At 42.6% G+C, this 15727-nt stretch overlaps 1 protein-coding gene across 1 annotated transcript in view; it reads left to right on the top strand.

Moving 5' to 3' along the window:
* The window catches only part of sycp3 (synaptonemal complex protein 3), an 84046-nt gene that overhangs the window by 46657 nt on the left and 21662 nt on the right, over window positions 1-15727 (top strand). Inside the window, exons 4-5 of the mRNA XM_080209786.1 lie at window positions 1296-1330; window positions 9547-9664. Of these exons, the coding sequence (XP_080065912.1) occupies window positions 1296-1330; window positions 9547-9664 (153 nt within the window). The remainder of the gene's footprint in view (window positions 1-1295; window positions 1331-9546; window positions 9665-15727) is intronic.

Below are 15727 nucleotides of genomic sequence, written 5' to 3'. Positions count from 1 at the left end.
GCCATTGAGGAAAGTACAACAAAGTTTTTACACGCATTAGATACCAGAAGTCCTGGTTTCTGACAATAGTACTGTCTTTACTAGCACTGAATTTCGGACCTTTATGCTTTCCAATAGAATCAAACACAGGATAGCATCCTGTTATCCTGACTTTTAGGCTCGACACGAAGAAACAACTTATAGCATCCTTAGAGACTAAACTGAAATGATTTTTATTCAACTACCTTCTTATCTGCTTTATAGGACTATCCCTCACACAATGACAGGAATCATCCCAGTGGAATTGTTAATGGGATGGAGGCTTTGGACAAGATTAAGCTTACTATTCCCAAATCTGGTGGAGAGTGTGGAGTCCCAACAAGCGAGCCAGAAGATTTTTGCTTCTGCAAAGAATTGATCCAGTCCACATGAGGGATTTCAAGGAACAGTCTCATTGGGTCCCCAGGATCATAAAGAATAGTATGGGGCCCATGTCTTATATGAGAAATAGGAAGCCCTGTGCTAATGCAGACCTCATTATCAGCCATGGGGATGGCCACTGCCTGCATCAAATCACAATTAGGAGTTGACCCAATGTCTGTCCCTCCGGGTGATGACACAGGTTTCAAAATGGAAACAGAAGACACTGGCACCCCAACTGAAACAAGAACTTAGGAAGAACCAGTGTTCGTGGCTTTATGGCACAACTTTTGGAAGCAAAGGCCTGCAATCCTTCACACATCTTGATCCCAGGCCAATCGCCAAATGGGGGAAAAGGCCTTCCCGTGGCAGGGATGTTGAGGACGAAATGAACTTGAAGGGGTGGATGCTATGATGACCACAGGGGATTATCAATAGCTCTCCCCGTAGGTCTTGTAGAGTATGAGCTCCCCGACTGACCAAGTGGAGACTGGCCCAGCAGGGAAGGAGCAGCAGGGGGTTTAAAACCAACTGGCTCCATTTAGGCTGGCAGTCAAAGGACCCTGGGGATTGACCTGTACACTAAAGCTGCAGAAACAGTACCTTATTTATGCACCTTGTAAACAAAGGGTGTGGTGAGAGAAGTCCGGCTTCGGTGAGATTATCACAACCTATTTCCCCATCCATCAAGTGCAGCCACTACCCACCCCTCTCCCTCAACCACACTAATAGAACTGAAAAAAAAAGCATTTTACTTTGCTCCAACCTGATGTAAACATATGATCCATAGCAGTTGATGTTAACTAATAATGTTAGATTGATAATGTTCTGTCACTATTTTAATGGCCAGTGCAGATGAATAGACATAGATTAATTGCTCTTATCTGTGTTTGTAGTGGTGATGTGGCCACCATGCTTGAACGGTTTGGAGGTGAGTGTTTCTATATTATGTTAGAAAATTGAAGCAAAAACTCTTATGATATAATATGTCTTTAACAAAATGTATTAAAAGCAGAGAATGGTGGAAGCACACAGCAGATCAGGCTGCATTTAGGGAACGAGAAATAATAGTGGACGTTGCAGGTTGATGAATTTTCATCTAAGCTGTTCTGATGAAACATTGACCTGAAACTTTAACTCTAGGCAGAATTTTCTGTTTTTTTTATTCAGAGGGGGCGGTCTGCAGGAATGGTGGTGAGTTTCTGCGTTCTGATTTTCCAACCCCCTTTCCAATGAATTCGCATGAATCATGCCAGGGGATGTCAGGATGTCATTTTAACTCATTAGCATGTTATTGAGGAGCATTCACTCTGGGTCTTTACCCACTCACTGGATATTCAGCGACCATCAGTGTGACATCATGCTAGTGCCATTCACCACACTTTCACCTTGATGTGAACTTGTCATGGGGATCTTTCCAGGGGGCATAGTGGTGAGCATAGTCCCCAAGGGAGAGGGTCATGCCAACCTGGCAGCAGTGTCAATCTGTACAAACGAGCAGACCCCGCTGAGAGACTCATGGGGAAGCAGAGAATTCATTCAGATTTATTTATGGGCTAGGAGCTAATGGAGGAGCAGGGGATGCTGGCTCCGAATGTGAGGCGAGGAGGGGGTAAGGGGCCAGTGATCTAGGGGAAGGAGCCAGTGATCGGGAGAATGAGGGGGAAGAGGCTAATGTTGGGGGGATTTAGGGGGAGCGGCCGATCATCGGGGAAAAGGGCCAGTGATAGGGAGAATGCGGGAGAAGTGGTTGATGATTGGGGAAAGGGCCCAGTGATCAAAGAGAAAGGAGAGAAGTACCCAGTCTAGGGAGACCCTGAGACCTCCATGGTGGGCTGGGGAGAAAATTTATTCCTGTTCTGATCAGGGCACCCTTTAAAGATGACGCCCTGGTCTCAGTGCTGGTTTTGCCGGTGTATTGAGGCCTTGCCACCCTGTACAATGGTGTGAATCGCCATTGGGCAATGTCATAAGATCTGGAGATAAACACACCAGTTTCCTCGCCAGAAACAACACCATTCTCTGGTAAGATTTCACCCGTAGAGTGACAGTGGATGGGAAAAGTACCATTGAAGCTGCCGGCCCCAACTGTGGCTTTCTCCGCATATTAGGAAGTTTAAAAGAAAAGCCATGAGCTGCCAGCAACTTCATTGTTTGAAGATTGTGACATCAAGACCTCCCCAGTACACAAAAATAAGAATAGAACTCTTCCCCCAACTGCTGTCTGGCAATGCCAGGGGGCATGTCCTTCCCCCTGAGTGATGCAATCCCCTGGGCTCCTACAGTGGGTGTGCTGCCATGGATATGTGCAGGCTATGGGAGACCAGTTATAATTCACACAGGTGTGTCCTCACGCTGATGTGAATGGATGATAAAGTGTAATGGGCTGATAATTAGGTTTCCAATATTGAAAGTCGGGATACCCGTTAATTCACTGGCAAAGGGTGGGGATAATTACAGTGAGACTTTGTACTGACATAAAACTCTTGTGAAATTTTCCATACTGCCATCATTCTGCCCAAACAGAAGGGAGTGGAAAATTCTGGCTCCTGCTGAGTACTTACAGCATTGTTTTTTTTATTTTAGATTTCTAACGTATCTAATGTTTTGCTCTTTTGAAAGAATGTGCTTTGATTATAAATGGAGAAATAGAAGTGTGGTCATGTTTAAAATTGAAATCAGTTGATTCAGAAACATTGTTTGAGCCATTGTTGTTGGATGTTTTCAAGGGAATCTAAGAAGTAAAAGGAATTATGGTTAGTTTAATCTTTTTATTTTTGCAGAATAAGAACAGACACAATGGGTAGGATTTTATGGCCTTGCTCGTCCTGAAACCATAAAATCCTGCCCAAAGTCAACGGACCGTTCCATGGTCTGACCGCTCTGATTTCTGTGGCGGACGGGACAGTAAAATTCTGGCCTGTATGCTTGTTAAAAATAATAAGTGATAGTATTTCAAATCACGCAAAGCAAGAACTCTGAGCATTCACAGAATGCCTATAATCACTTGGGTATTAAAGCAGCTGTCCTGAAGAGGAGCCAGGGTTTAACATGTCTCATATGCTAGTCCCACAAGAAAATATAATAAGTCTCCTTCCTATTACCAATCCACTTTCATCCCCACCCCCAAGCACCGCAGATATAATTACAGAGGCTTCTCCAAGGGAATTCAGGAAGGGAGGGCCCTGATGAATGCACCCAAAACCTCATCCTGATTGCATTGAGGAAAACATATAAATCCGTAGTACAAAGAACAAAAAAAAGCACAGCGCAGGAACAGGGCCTTTAGCCCTCCAAGCCCACGCTGGTCATGTTGTCCATACTAAATTTTTAAAAAATCTATCCTTACTCAGTCTGTATCCCTCTATTCCCTCCCTATTCATGTACCCACCCAAATGCCTCCCAAATGTTGCTAATGTGTCTGCTTCTACCAGCTCCTCTAATGCGTTCCAGGCACCCACTCTCTGTATGAAAAACTTGCCCTGCACATCTCCCTTAAACTTTCCCCCTCTCACCTTTAACCTTTGTCTAATTGTAATTGACACTTTGACACTGGGAATAAGGCTTTGACTATCCACCCTGTCTCTGCCTCTCCTAATTTTGTAGACCTCTATCAGGTCTCCCCTCATTCTCCGCCTTTCCGGTGAAAACAATCCTAGTCAACGTCGTTTCATAGCCAACCCCCTCGAGACCTGGCAACATCCTGGTGAACCTTCTTTGCATGCACTCTTTTCAAAGCTTCCACATTCTTCTGGTAATGTGGTGACCAGAACTGCACGTGATACTCTAAATACAGCCTAACCTAGGTTTTATACCAAGGCTGCAACATGATTAATGAGTGTATATCACTGTCAATCTTATGATATTTTTGAAGTTCTATAGTAAGACCACCATATCAAAATGGCTGTCGAAGGCACTTTGAGGATTTAAGCATGATTGAGAAGAGACCAATCCTTCCTCAATTGTATGAAGTTTCCGCTGTTCCATCATGGATAGTTAAAGTTTAAACCATAGGAATCATTTTGCCTTGTGAAGTACTTTAAACCCTTGTAACTTTGTGTGTTTGTAACCAGTTATCTTGCTCATTTATCAAAGATTTTATGCCACATCAGCTTTTGGCGGGAGTTCCTTCCAATTACCTACTATTGTTGGAAGTCTTATGTCGTCTTAAACATCTAAATCATGTATAAAATATACTCAGCTGATAACTCATTTCACAGGAGTAGGAAGGCTGAAATTGCAAACCACTTTCCAAATACTGGAGCCACTCTGAGATGCCCTCTAATTAGAAAATTTGTCCATTTAAGAGATTGCAAACATGGAGATTCAGTAGGGTTGACAAGATATTCTGCACTTCGTTATGAATTTTGATGACCTGTTTTATATCTGCTAGTAAGATCATGAAACAGAAAATACTCTCCCTGTGGTCTGGTGTGTCTGAACTTGTTGCCTTCACCTAAAACTTTAGATAAATGCAGGATGATGAAACTGTGCCTTTAAGAAATGTATTTTTATCATGTTTCCTGTGAGGGGTATGTTTAAAATGCAGCTGTTTTACACAGTGTTGATTTGTCTGCACCAGGCAGTGCACTGTCTGAGAATGCAGGCTAATGAGTGATTACAGCTAGAGGTGCGTTTGTTTTAATCTGAGTTAATGCATTTTTGTTTATTTTGCTTTTTCCCCTGGGGTTTCAGAGTAGAGTTTTAATTAGGCTGAGGCATAGTCATATGAATGAAAGGAACTAAGTTTCCAGGGAAAACACACAATTCTCTTTTATTTTTAAGTAGTCAGATTTCTGCCTGGTCCTGAAAGAAGGAAGAGGTGTTTTTCTTTCTCTCTCTCTCTGAGGCTGCAATTTGGGACTGTCAGAAGATAGTTATTTCTCTGTATCTCTTTCCAGAGGTATTCCAAAAGTTCTAAGACTAGCAGTATAAGTACGCAAATCTGAGGGATTTACTAAATGGTTTTAAAGAGGATTGTCAGTCTATAAGAGGAATATTGCTTGAATTGGGACTAATAGAGATAGAATTGTATCTTGTGATGTTTAAGTACTTCAGTTGGTAAAGGTTAAGCTACTTCATTAGTTATAGCTAAACTATACTGTTAAATAAAATTTGTTTTTGATGAAAGCTTCTTAGTGTGTCAATAGAATCACACCTAGAGTAAAACACCTTACCCTCACACTAATGCCAAAATAGAAAAAAAACTGTTGGGTCTAGTTGGACTTCATGTCATACTTTAGGGTCTTTGCTGTGGTACCCTAACAAGTAAAGTTGAAGTCAGTGTTTCCATTAAATTGTATATATCTTTTGCTGCCAATACTAAGCAATTGAAAGTTTTAATATTTCTGAATCAGTGAGGTAAACACATTCTGCAAAATTCTAGTCCCGTACAATTCAACAAGAAACGTGAGCACTAATAGAGTCATGGAGTGATCTTACCAAAAAAATTCAAAGTCCAGGACGGGGATGAAAATAGGAGAGTTTTAGATCCATTTTTTAGGCAAGTTCAAATCTGCTACCCTATGCACTCAGTGCCTGCAAAAACAGAAGACATGGTTTCTCGCCTGTAGAGGGAATGGGTAGGACTTAAGTTGTCAGAATGCTGGCTGAGAGCAGCAGAGGACGCCATTGTGCATGTGCTGGTGTCTAGCAACAGAGACCAATCACTCAGCTTCTGCTGCCCTCAGCTTGCCTCCATGGCCTCCACAAAGAACCCCCCCCCCCACCCCCAAGCTACCATGGGGCCCGCGGTCTATCGTGACCATAACAAATTTGAACCATACCGTGTTGTCTTCATTGCTAAAATGCTCCCCCCACTGCCACATTGAACACTTGTCCAGCTTTCTTCCTCAGAACCAGATCTAGCCCAACTCCATCCCTTGTTGGGCCTTCTACATATTGATACAAAAAAACTCCTGAATACATTTCAAGAAATCCACCCGCTCCAAACCCTTTGTACTCTGACTATCCCAATTGATGTTCGGGAAATTGAAATGCCCTAGTATAATTACCCAATTATTATTCTTAAAGATCTCTGAACTCTATTCATATCTGCTCCTCTATTTCTCACTGACTGTTTGGGGGCCTCACTGTAATGTGGTTGCCCCCTTCACATTCCTACATTTTATCCAAAAAGTCTTGTTTGGAGACCCTTCCAAGATACCATCTCTCCTTTATTGGGTAATCGACTCCTTTATTAGTAGTGCTACACCACCTCTCTTTTACATCTATCCTTTGTCTTGCCTAAACATCCTATATCCTGGAATGTTGAGTTACCAGTCTTGCCCTTCCGTTAACCATGTTTCTGTGATCCCATTGTCATATTAGGAATTGTTTTAACAAAACTAATTTTATCCTGTTAACAAATGAAACAGTTAACTCTTAACTTCTAACTTATTACTATTCAGTTCCAATTAAACAGTATTTCTCAATACTTCAACACCACTTTAAAATAGTTAGCAAATCCAGGATACTCGGCAATAATATCAGACTTCCATGTGTCGGTCCATACCCATAACTCATCAATCTATTATACTCTTGGCATTAAGGTAAAGATTATCCAGCCTTGCCATACTCTCTTGACACTCAACATCGCTGAACACATTCTGACTTGCTTCCTTTAGTACAGCATGATGTGCCTCTATTTTACTAATGTGCTAGGTTCACCCCCACCAGATTAATTTAAACTCCCCCCAAAAGCACTAGCAAACCTACCCACAAGGATGTTGCCCTCAGTGTGATGCAGTTGCAGACCATCCCATTTGTACATGTCCCACCTTCCCCAGAAATAGTCCCAGTGATTCAGCAGTCTAAAACCCCCTCTCCACCAACTTTTGAGCCATGTATTCATGTGCCCCATTTTCCTATTTCTGTACTCACTCACAAGTGGCACCGGGAATAATCCAGAGATTACAACTTTTGGTGTTCTGGTTTTTGCATAGAACTGAGTTAGTGAGTAAACTTACTATTAAGTAAATTATAAAGTATTATTAAACTTATTAAGTAAACCAGGGTTTACAGACCAATAGCACTCATGAGTTACAGTCTGAACCTCTACCTTTAGAGATGAACATATCCTTGCTCGCCAAAGAATCACTTTCCATTTTAAAGTACATTGTGCAAAATTGCTCACAAGCTATTGAATATAAAAGCTAATGGGTACATCTAAAATGTTGTTAAGGTTCTTAGAGTACTGCAATATTAAGTTCCAAACAATAGGAATGATATTGAGGCTTTAGAGAGAGTACAGTTTGTTGGAGTACCAGCCCAGAAACCCCAAAATATATCATGAAACCAGATCATACCCTTAACAATTTTTCTGTTTTGACATAAATGCGAGGAAAGGATGTTTCACCCCTGGAGTGATTCCAGTGACAGATTAGGGATCTTTTAACAAAACTAGTTTTATCCAGTCAACTATAACTCTAAAAAAATGAAACAGTTTAACTCTTAACCATTGAACAATCTTGAAAGATAAAAATAAGCAACTCTTAACTTCTAACTTATTACTATTCAATTCCAGTTAAGCAGTATTTCTCAATCAACACCACATTAAAAATAGTTAGCAAATCCAGGCATACTTGCTTTAACCTTTGTTAATAGCTTTGGAGTTTCCAAAGAGATTGTAGTGAGAGAGGGCTTTTTGTAGCTTTCTATTTTCAGCCCTCTCCAGCAACTGAACTCAGAGAGCAGCTTTTCTCAGCTACAAATCTAGCTCCTCTCATTTCTAATATCACATGACTATATGGCCCTGTATACCTAACTCACTTTTTCATTCATTACTTTAATCAAGGAAATACCCCAAGGATCCCCTTCTTTGGTAATCAAAAACTCATTAAGCCTCCTGCTGAACTGTCTTGCTTTCAAACAACAGCTGTATTTCTTCCAGACTAGGTGACTATTTGTAACAAAACACTAAGGAAGCGGGCGATCTGACCAAAAAAAAAGTCTAAGTGACGAACAAGCATGAAAACAGGAGAGAATCACACCCATGTTTTGAGTGAGCTTCCAGATGCAATCGTATGGCACTTAGACAAAAAGGGACAAACTTGATTCTCATCAATAAGGGGAGTGAGCAAAGCTTATTCATGCTGAGAATGGCTGCTGAGCTCCAGAGATGCCAATGGGCAGATGCCCCCATCTCCTAGTGTACTGTATACAGTGGCCTTCAATGATCTCTGGACCATCTCGTCTGGTATCTATTGGTTGCAACCATACATGATCTCCTCAGTGAAGACCTCACTAATTAGATTTAAAATACCTAATGAATAAAAGAATGTGAGGCTGATTTTGCTGGCCAAATGAAACCAGTATCATTACATGGTTTAATTGGATGTTTCTTGGAATGCGGAATCACAAATAGAGAGACTTAAAATCTTGATTTCTTTATCATTTGAACAATTAGTAAGATTGTGAGATGATTGAAATGTTTCACATGGTAAAAAGGTGTGACAATGTAGATAAAGATGGTGTGGAGATGCCGGCGTTGGACTGCGGTGGGTGCAGTAAGAAGTCTCACAACACCAGGTTAAAGTCCAACAGGTTTACTTGGTGTCACAAGTTTTCAGAATGCTGCTCCTTCCTCAGATGAGTGGAAAGTTGGGTCTTTGGAGATCCCCTTCACTTTGAGCTGGTGGTTTGTGGTGTTGACAGTGTACTAACTGTCCACTCACCTGATGAAGGAGCAGTGTTCCAAAAGCTTGTGTACCGAATAGACCTGTTGGACTTTAATCTGGTGTTGTAAAACTTCTTATAATGTAGGTAAAAAAAACAGTTCTCAGTAGATGAGGTGTCTAGAGTGACATGCCATAGACACAAGAATAAATGTTAAGAGATTAAGAACTGAGAGCATTTTTGTTGAGCTGTGAGGGAAGATAAATGCTGGTTGGGCTTTGTGTTATCTCAGTTATAGAAGCTGTCCTACTGTTCCTGTGAACCAAGATAATGAACAAACAAGGTGAACAAAGTTGAGTAATGGCTATCGCTGGTCATGAATTGGGTAGAATGTTGATATTGACAGATGACTTAAAAACAGACATGTTTATGGAGACTTTAATTTGGGGCTTGAGTTAAGGCTAAGGGTAATGTGTAATAGGAGACAGGATGGATTTGCAGGTGTTCTCATTCCTTGTCATTCCTGTGCAGCTGATATTAATAAGGCTATCTTGGCTAAGAGGAAACGACTGGAAGTGTACACCAAATCTTCATTAAAGACCAGCAACCAAAAGATAGAGCAAGTGTGGAAAGTGCAACAAGAAGAAAGGTAATGCAGAGGATGTTTATTTCAGGACATGTTCGTTAATTTTAGAAATTTATATAAAATGTTCAAATGCACATAAAATGTGACAAAGGGAAAGGAACTGGCTTATACCTCCTAATGCTACTAATTTTATTTTGTTACAGGGACATATCGTGCAGTTTTTAATATTCCATTTCTCAGCTGTGATCCCTGGGACTCTAACCAAAACCAGAATTTTCCACTATTCAGGAGGATTGTATTGTGTGAATTACCGTACCATCTAACACTTGAGTGATATTTCTAGGAGATAGATATGTGATGTTCATAGAATTCATATTGCTTAGCAGACTCCAGACCAAACTATTAAGCAAAGTTTCTAATACAAAAGCAAAATTCTACATCTGCTTGAAATCTGAAATGAAAGGCTCATTTATGGGATGTGGATGTCGCTGGCTGGGTGATGCCCATCCTTAATTACTTTTGAGAAGGTGCTGGTGTGATACCTTCTTGAAAGGCTGCAGTCCATCTGGTGTAGGGAGAGATTTCCAGGATTTCGACCCAGTGACTGAAGAAATGGCAATATATTTTCAAATCGTGATGGTGAGTGACTTAGAGGAGACATCCAGGTGGGGGTGTTTCCATGTGTCTGCTCATGCCATCAGGATGCTAGTGGTCATGGGTTTGGAAGGTTCTGCCAAAGGGATCTTGGTTAGTTCTTGCTCTGCACCTCATAGATGGTACACACTGCTGCCAGTGTGATGGTGGAGCGGGTGAATGTTTTCCGATGGGATGCCAATCAAACAAACTGCTTGGACCTGGATGGTGTCAAGCTTCTTGAGTGGTGTTGGTGCTGCCTCATCTAGGCAAGCAGAGAGTATTCTATGACATTCCTGACTTGTGCCTTATAGACGATGGGCAGCCTTTGGGGAGTCAGCACATGAGTTACTCGCTGCAGAATTCCTGGTCTTTGACTTGCACTGGTAGCCACAGTATTTATATGGCTAGCCCAGTTCAATATCTGGTTAAAAATGACACCTAGTATGTTGATACTGGGGCATTTAGTGATGGTACTGCCATTGAATGTCAAATGGCAATGATTAGATTGGCACTTGTGTGGTGCGAATGTTACTTGCCACTTGTCAGCCCAAGTTTAGATATTGCCCTCATCTTGCTGCATTTAAACGTGGACTGCTTCAGTACCTGAGGAGTCGCAAATGGTGCTGAACATGCTGCAATCATCAGCAAACGTCCCCACTTCTGACCTTAGGATGTAAGTAAGGTCGTTGATGAAGCACCTGAAGATGGTTGGGACAAAGAAACAACCATGAGGAACTCTTGCAATGATAACCTGAAGCTGAGATGATTGACCTCCAACCACCACAACCATTTTTCTTTGTCCTGGGTATTATTCCAAGCAGCAGAGGATTTTCCCCGATTCCCACTGACTCTAGTTTTGTGAGGGCTGCTTGATGTCGCACTCAGTCAAATGCTGTCTTGATGTCAAGATGAGTCACTCTCACCTCACGTCTGGAATTCAGGTTTGAACCAAGGTGTTGTAAAATCAGTCTGTTTTAACCCTTATACGGTGGACAAATAACTACGAGTAGACGTCTTCTTAGTACAAACAATATTTATTTAAACCCGCACAATCAATAATCACCCACCTGACCAACAATAAGTTAACTTACAGAAAATACTAGAATTCAAGTACAATACAAGACTTTGACTTAACTTTGTGTGACTTACAAGTACCCAAACAGATATTGGCCTTTATCTGTGTGCTGGTCTTGGTAGTTGTCTGCGTAGTTTGGTCCTTTGGTCTGGTTTGGCATTCTGGCTGTAGTCTTTCTTCCTTGCTTCTCGGGTGTGGTGGCTGTCCTCTTGCTGGCGATGTTCACCATTGTTGTAGCTCGTTCGTGGGGTCAGTGAGAGAGAGCGATTCCTGCTTGTGCAGCACCCTTTATACCCCGTTTAGTTTCACGCCCCTTTTTTGGCCATTGCCAATCAATCGATTAGGACTTGATCACCCTGATGGATAAGAGTCCAATCAGGTGCTACCACACTGATCTCTGGGTGTGGCCCCAGCAGCCATGTCTGTAGGTGTTGGAGGCACATAGGTCACATACCTTCCTCCTAAATAAGGATTCACTGTACCTTTATGTCTGGCACACAACCCAGTGTGACCAGAAAGTCTCTTTCATCCTGGAGATGGCCCATATCCTGTTTATTCACTCATCAGGGTTACAGCCTGTTTGTCTCTGTCTTTAAACAGTTTAATTTCTTGCCCAATTGTCCCAGAGTGCTTTACAAAACACCATTTTAGATGGCCCGTTTGGCTACAAAGACTGTAATGAGGTCAGGAGCTAAATGACTATAAGAAAAACCGAACTGAGCATCAGTGAGCAAGTTATTGCTGAGAAATTATTGTTTGATAGTGCTGTTGATGATGCCTTCAATCACTTTACTGATGATCGAGGGTAGACAGATGAGGTGGTAAATGGCCAGATTGGATTTGTCTGCTTTTTGTGTACAAGAATTACCTGGACAATTTTCCACATTGCTGGGTAGATGCCAGGGTTCTAGCTGCACTAGAACAGCTTTGCCCAGGGTACGACAAGTATTCAGTACTATTGCTAGAGTATTGTCTGGGCACATATACAGTGTCTTCAGCCTTACCTTGCTATCACATGGAGTGAATCAAATTGGCTGAAGACTGACATTCATGAGGCTGGGAACCTCTGGAAAAGACTGAGATGGATCATCCACTCAGCACTTCTGATGATGGAAGGATTCTTCAACATGAAGATAGAACTTCATCAATGGAGGAGACTCGCACTGTTAAGGGTCACTGAAGAAACTCTGGAGATGAGTGAAAGATAATGCCATACACATCTTCACTTGAATAGAGATGTGGTAGATCGAACACTCCCATGGGGTACTCCTGAAGTCACCGTCACGCTGTATTTTGTTTACCTGCAGATCATTCCAGGGATCTACAGGAGACCAAAACTGTAGACTTTTATAGATAAGTCAAGCAACGGCCTGACATTGTCATTCTCACAGAGTCATACATTTCAAATAATGCCCCAGACACCAGCATCACCACCCCTGGGCAAGTCCTGTTCCACTGGCAGGACAAACCTAGTAAAGCTGGCAGAACAGTGGTTACACAGTTGAGATGGAATTTCCCTGGGGGTCCTCAACATTAAATATGGGTTTGACGAAATCTCATGACATCAGACCAAAAGCGGGCAAGAAACCTCCTGCTGATTACCATGTATCGGCCCTTAGCTGATGAATCAGTGGTCCCCCATGTTGAACACCACTTGAGGGAACCACTGAGGGTGGCAAGGATGCAAAGTATAATTTGGTTGGGGGAACTTCCGTGTTCATCACCGAGAGTGGCTTGGTAGCCCACCACGTACTGAGATGGCCGAGTCCTAAAGGACATAGCCACTAGACTGAGTCTGTGGCAGGTGGTAATGGAACCAACAAGAGAGAAAAACGTACTTGACCTCTTCCTTCCTGCTGCAGAGGCATCTGTCCATGACAGTATTGGCAGGAGTGACCACCTGTTTGTCATTGTGGAGACAAGTTCTATCTTCAAATTGAGGGTACTGTCCAACATGTTGTGTGGCACCACTACCGTGCTTAATGGAATACACTTTGAATAGGTCTAGCTGCAACTCAAGACTGGGCATCCGTGTGGCACAGTTGGCCATCAGCAGGTGCAGAATTGTACTATCTATATATTACCACCAACATTGGCCTCTCCTCAACAAGTGATAAACAGAACTAAGCAGTTCCACAACTAATAGATTGGATCTAAATTGGAGCAAAGACTGAGGGATGACCTGATCAAGGTGTACAAGGTTATGAGGGACGTGGACAAAACGGATAAGGAGTAGCTGTTCTCCTTAGTTGAAGGGTCAGTCACAAGGGGACCTAAGTTCAAGGTGAGGAGCAGGAGATTTAGGGGGAATGTGAGAAAAAACCTTTTACTCAGAGGATGGTGACAGTCTGGAATTCACTGCCTGGGAGGGTGGTAGAGGTGGGTTACCTCACATTCCTTTAAAAAGTACCTGGATCAGCACTTGGCACATCATAGAACACTACAGTGCAGATAGAGGCCCTTTGGCCCATCGAGTCTGCACCGACCACAATCCCACCCAGGTCCCTACCCGCATATCCCTACATATTTTACCCACTAATCTCTCTAATCTGTGCATCTCAGGACACTAAGGGGCAATTTTATCATGACAAATCAACCTAACCCGCACATCTTTGGACTGTGGGAGGAAACCAAAGCACCTGGAGGAAACCCATGCAGACACGAGGAGAATGTGCAAACTCCACTCAGATAGTGACCCGAGCTGGGAATTGAACCCAGGTTTGTGGAGCTGTGAAGCAGCAGTGCTAACCACTGTGCCACCGTGCCACCCTATGAGGTGAGCCCTTCACGGCTCTGGACCAAGTGCTGGTACATGGGATTAGGCGAGTGTTCAGTTTTTCTTGCATGTCAGTGCAGACTTGATGGACTGAAGGACCTCTTTTGAACTGTGTGATTCTATGATTCTCTTGCTGTCAAAATCCTGAAAAATAAGCATGTGCGACTCACCAAGCCTGATTGTTGGGACCACTCATTAAAAATACACAGTTTGAAAGATTATTTGCACAAAACCATTTCAAATAGAGATATCCATTCCAAGAACTGTACAACTTACTAACGTTCAATAAAACTGCTACAGTTTAGGTGGATTTGTGATAGTTTTCTCATACCCAAAAAATTAGAAAAAATTATTAGGGATAGGATTTGTAGTTATTTAGAGAGTAATGAATTGATTGGAGATAGTCAGCACGGTTTTGTGAAGGGTAGGTCGTGCCTTACTAACCTTATTGAGTTTTTTGAGAAAGTGACCAAAGAGGTGGATGGGGGTAAGGCAGTTGACATGGTATATATGGACTTTAGTAAGGCGTTTGATAAGGTTCACCATGGAAGGCTTCTGCAGAAAATGCAGATGTATGGGATTGAGGGTGATTTAGTTAATTGGATCAGGAATTGGCTAGCAGATAGGTGATAGAGGGTGGTGGTTGATGGTAGGTATTTGTCATGGAGTGCGGTTACAAGTGGTGTGCCTCAGGGATCTGTTTTGGGGCCACTGCTGTTTGTAATTTTTATAAATGATCTGGATGAGGGTATAGTTGGGTGGATCAGCAAATTTGCTGATGACACCAAAGTCGGAGGAGTGGTATATAGTGAAGAGGGGTGTCATAGTTTACAGAGAGACTTGGACAAGTTGCAGAGCTGGGCCGAGAGGTGGCAGATGGAGTTTAATGCGGAGAAGTGTGAGGTAATTCACTTTGGCAGGAATAACAGATGTGTAGAGTATAGGGCTAATGGTAGGACTCTGAATAGTGTGGATGAACAGAGGGATCTAGGTGTATGTGTACATAGATCCCTGAAAGTTGGGAATCAAGTAGATAAGGTTGTTAGGAAGGCATACGGTGTCTTGGCGTTTATTGGTAGGGGGATTGAATTTAGGAGCCGCAACGTCATGTTGCAACTGTACAAAACTCTGGTGCGTCCGCACTTGGAGTATTGTGTGCAGTTCTGGTCCCCACATTATAGGAAGGATGTGGAGGCATTGGAGAGGGTGCAGAGGAGGTTTACCAGGATGTTGCCTGGTATGGAGGGAAGGTCCTATGAGGAGAGACTGAGGGATTTGAGGTTGTTTTCGTTAGAAAGAAGGCGGCTAAGAGGGGACCTTATTGAAACATACAAGATGATTAGAGGTTTAGATAGGGTGGACAGTGATAGCCTTTTTCCTCGGATGGAGAAAGCTAGCACGAGGGGGCATAGCTTTAAATTAAGGGGTGGTAGTTATAGGACGGATGTCAGAGGTAGGTTCTTTACCCAGAGGGTGGTGAGGGATTGGAATGCCCTGCCTGCTGCAGTTGTAGATGCGCCTAGTTTGGGGGCATTTAAGAGATCCGTGGATAGGTTTATGGATGGAAAGGGAGTGGTTTAGGTTAGAGGGTCATTGCTTTTTTAATTGGTCGGCGCAACATCGTGGGCTGAAGGGCCTG

This window comes from Carcharhinus amblyrhynchos, chromosome 22 (genome assembly GCF_965287045.1).
Source record: "Carcharhinus amblyrhynchos chromosome 22, sCarAmb.v2.hapA, whole genome shotgun sequence".
NCBI classification, from domain to species: Eukaryota; Metazoa; Chordata; class Chondrichthyes; order Carcharhiniformes; family Carcharhinidae; genus Carcharhinus; species Carcharhinus amblyrhynchos.
This window is presented reverse-complemented; position numbering and strand designations above follow the sequence as displayed.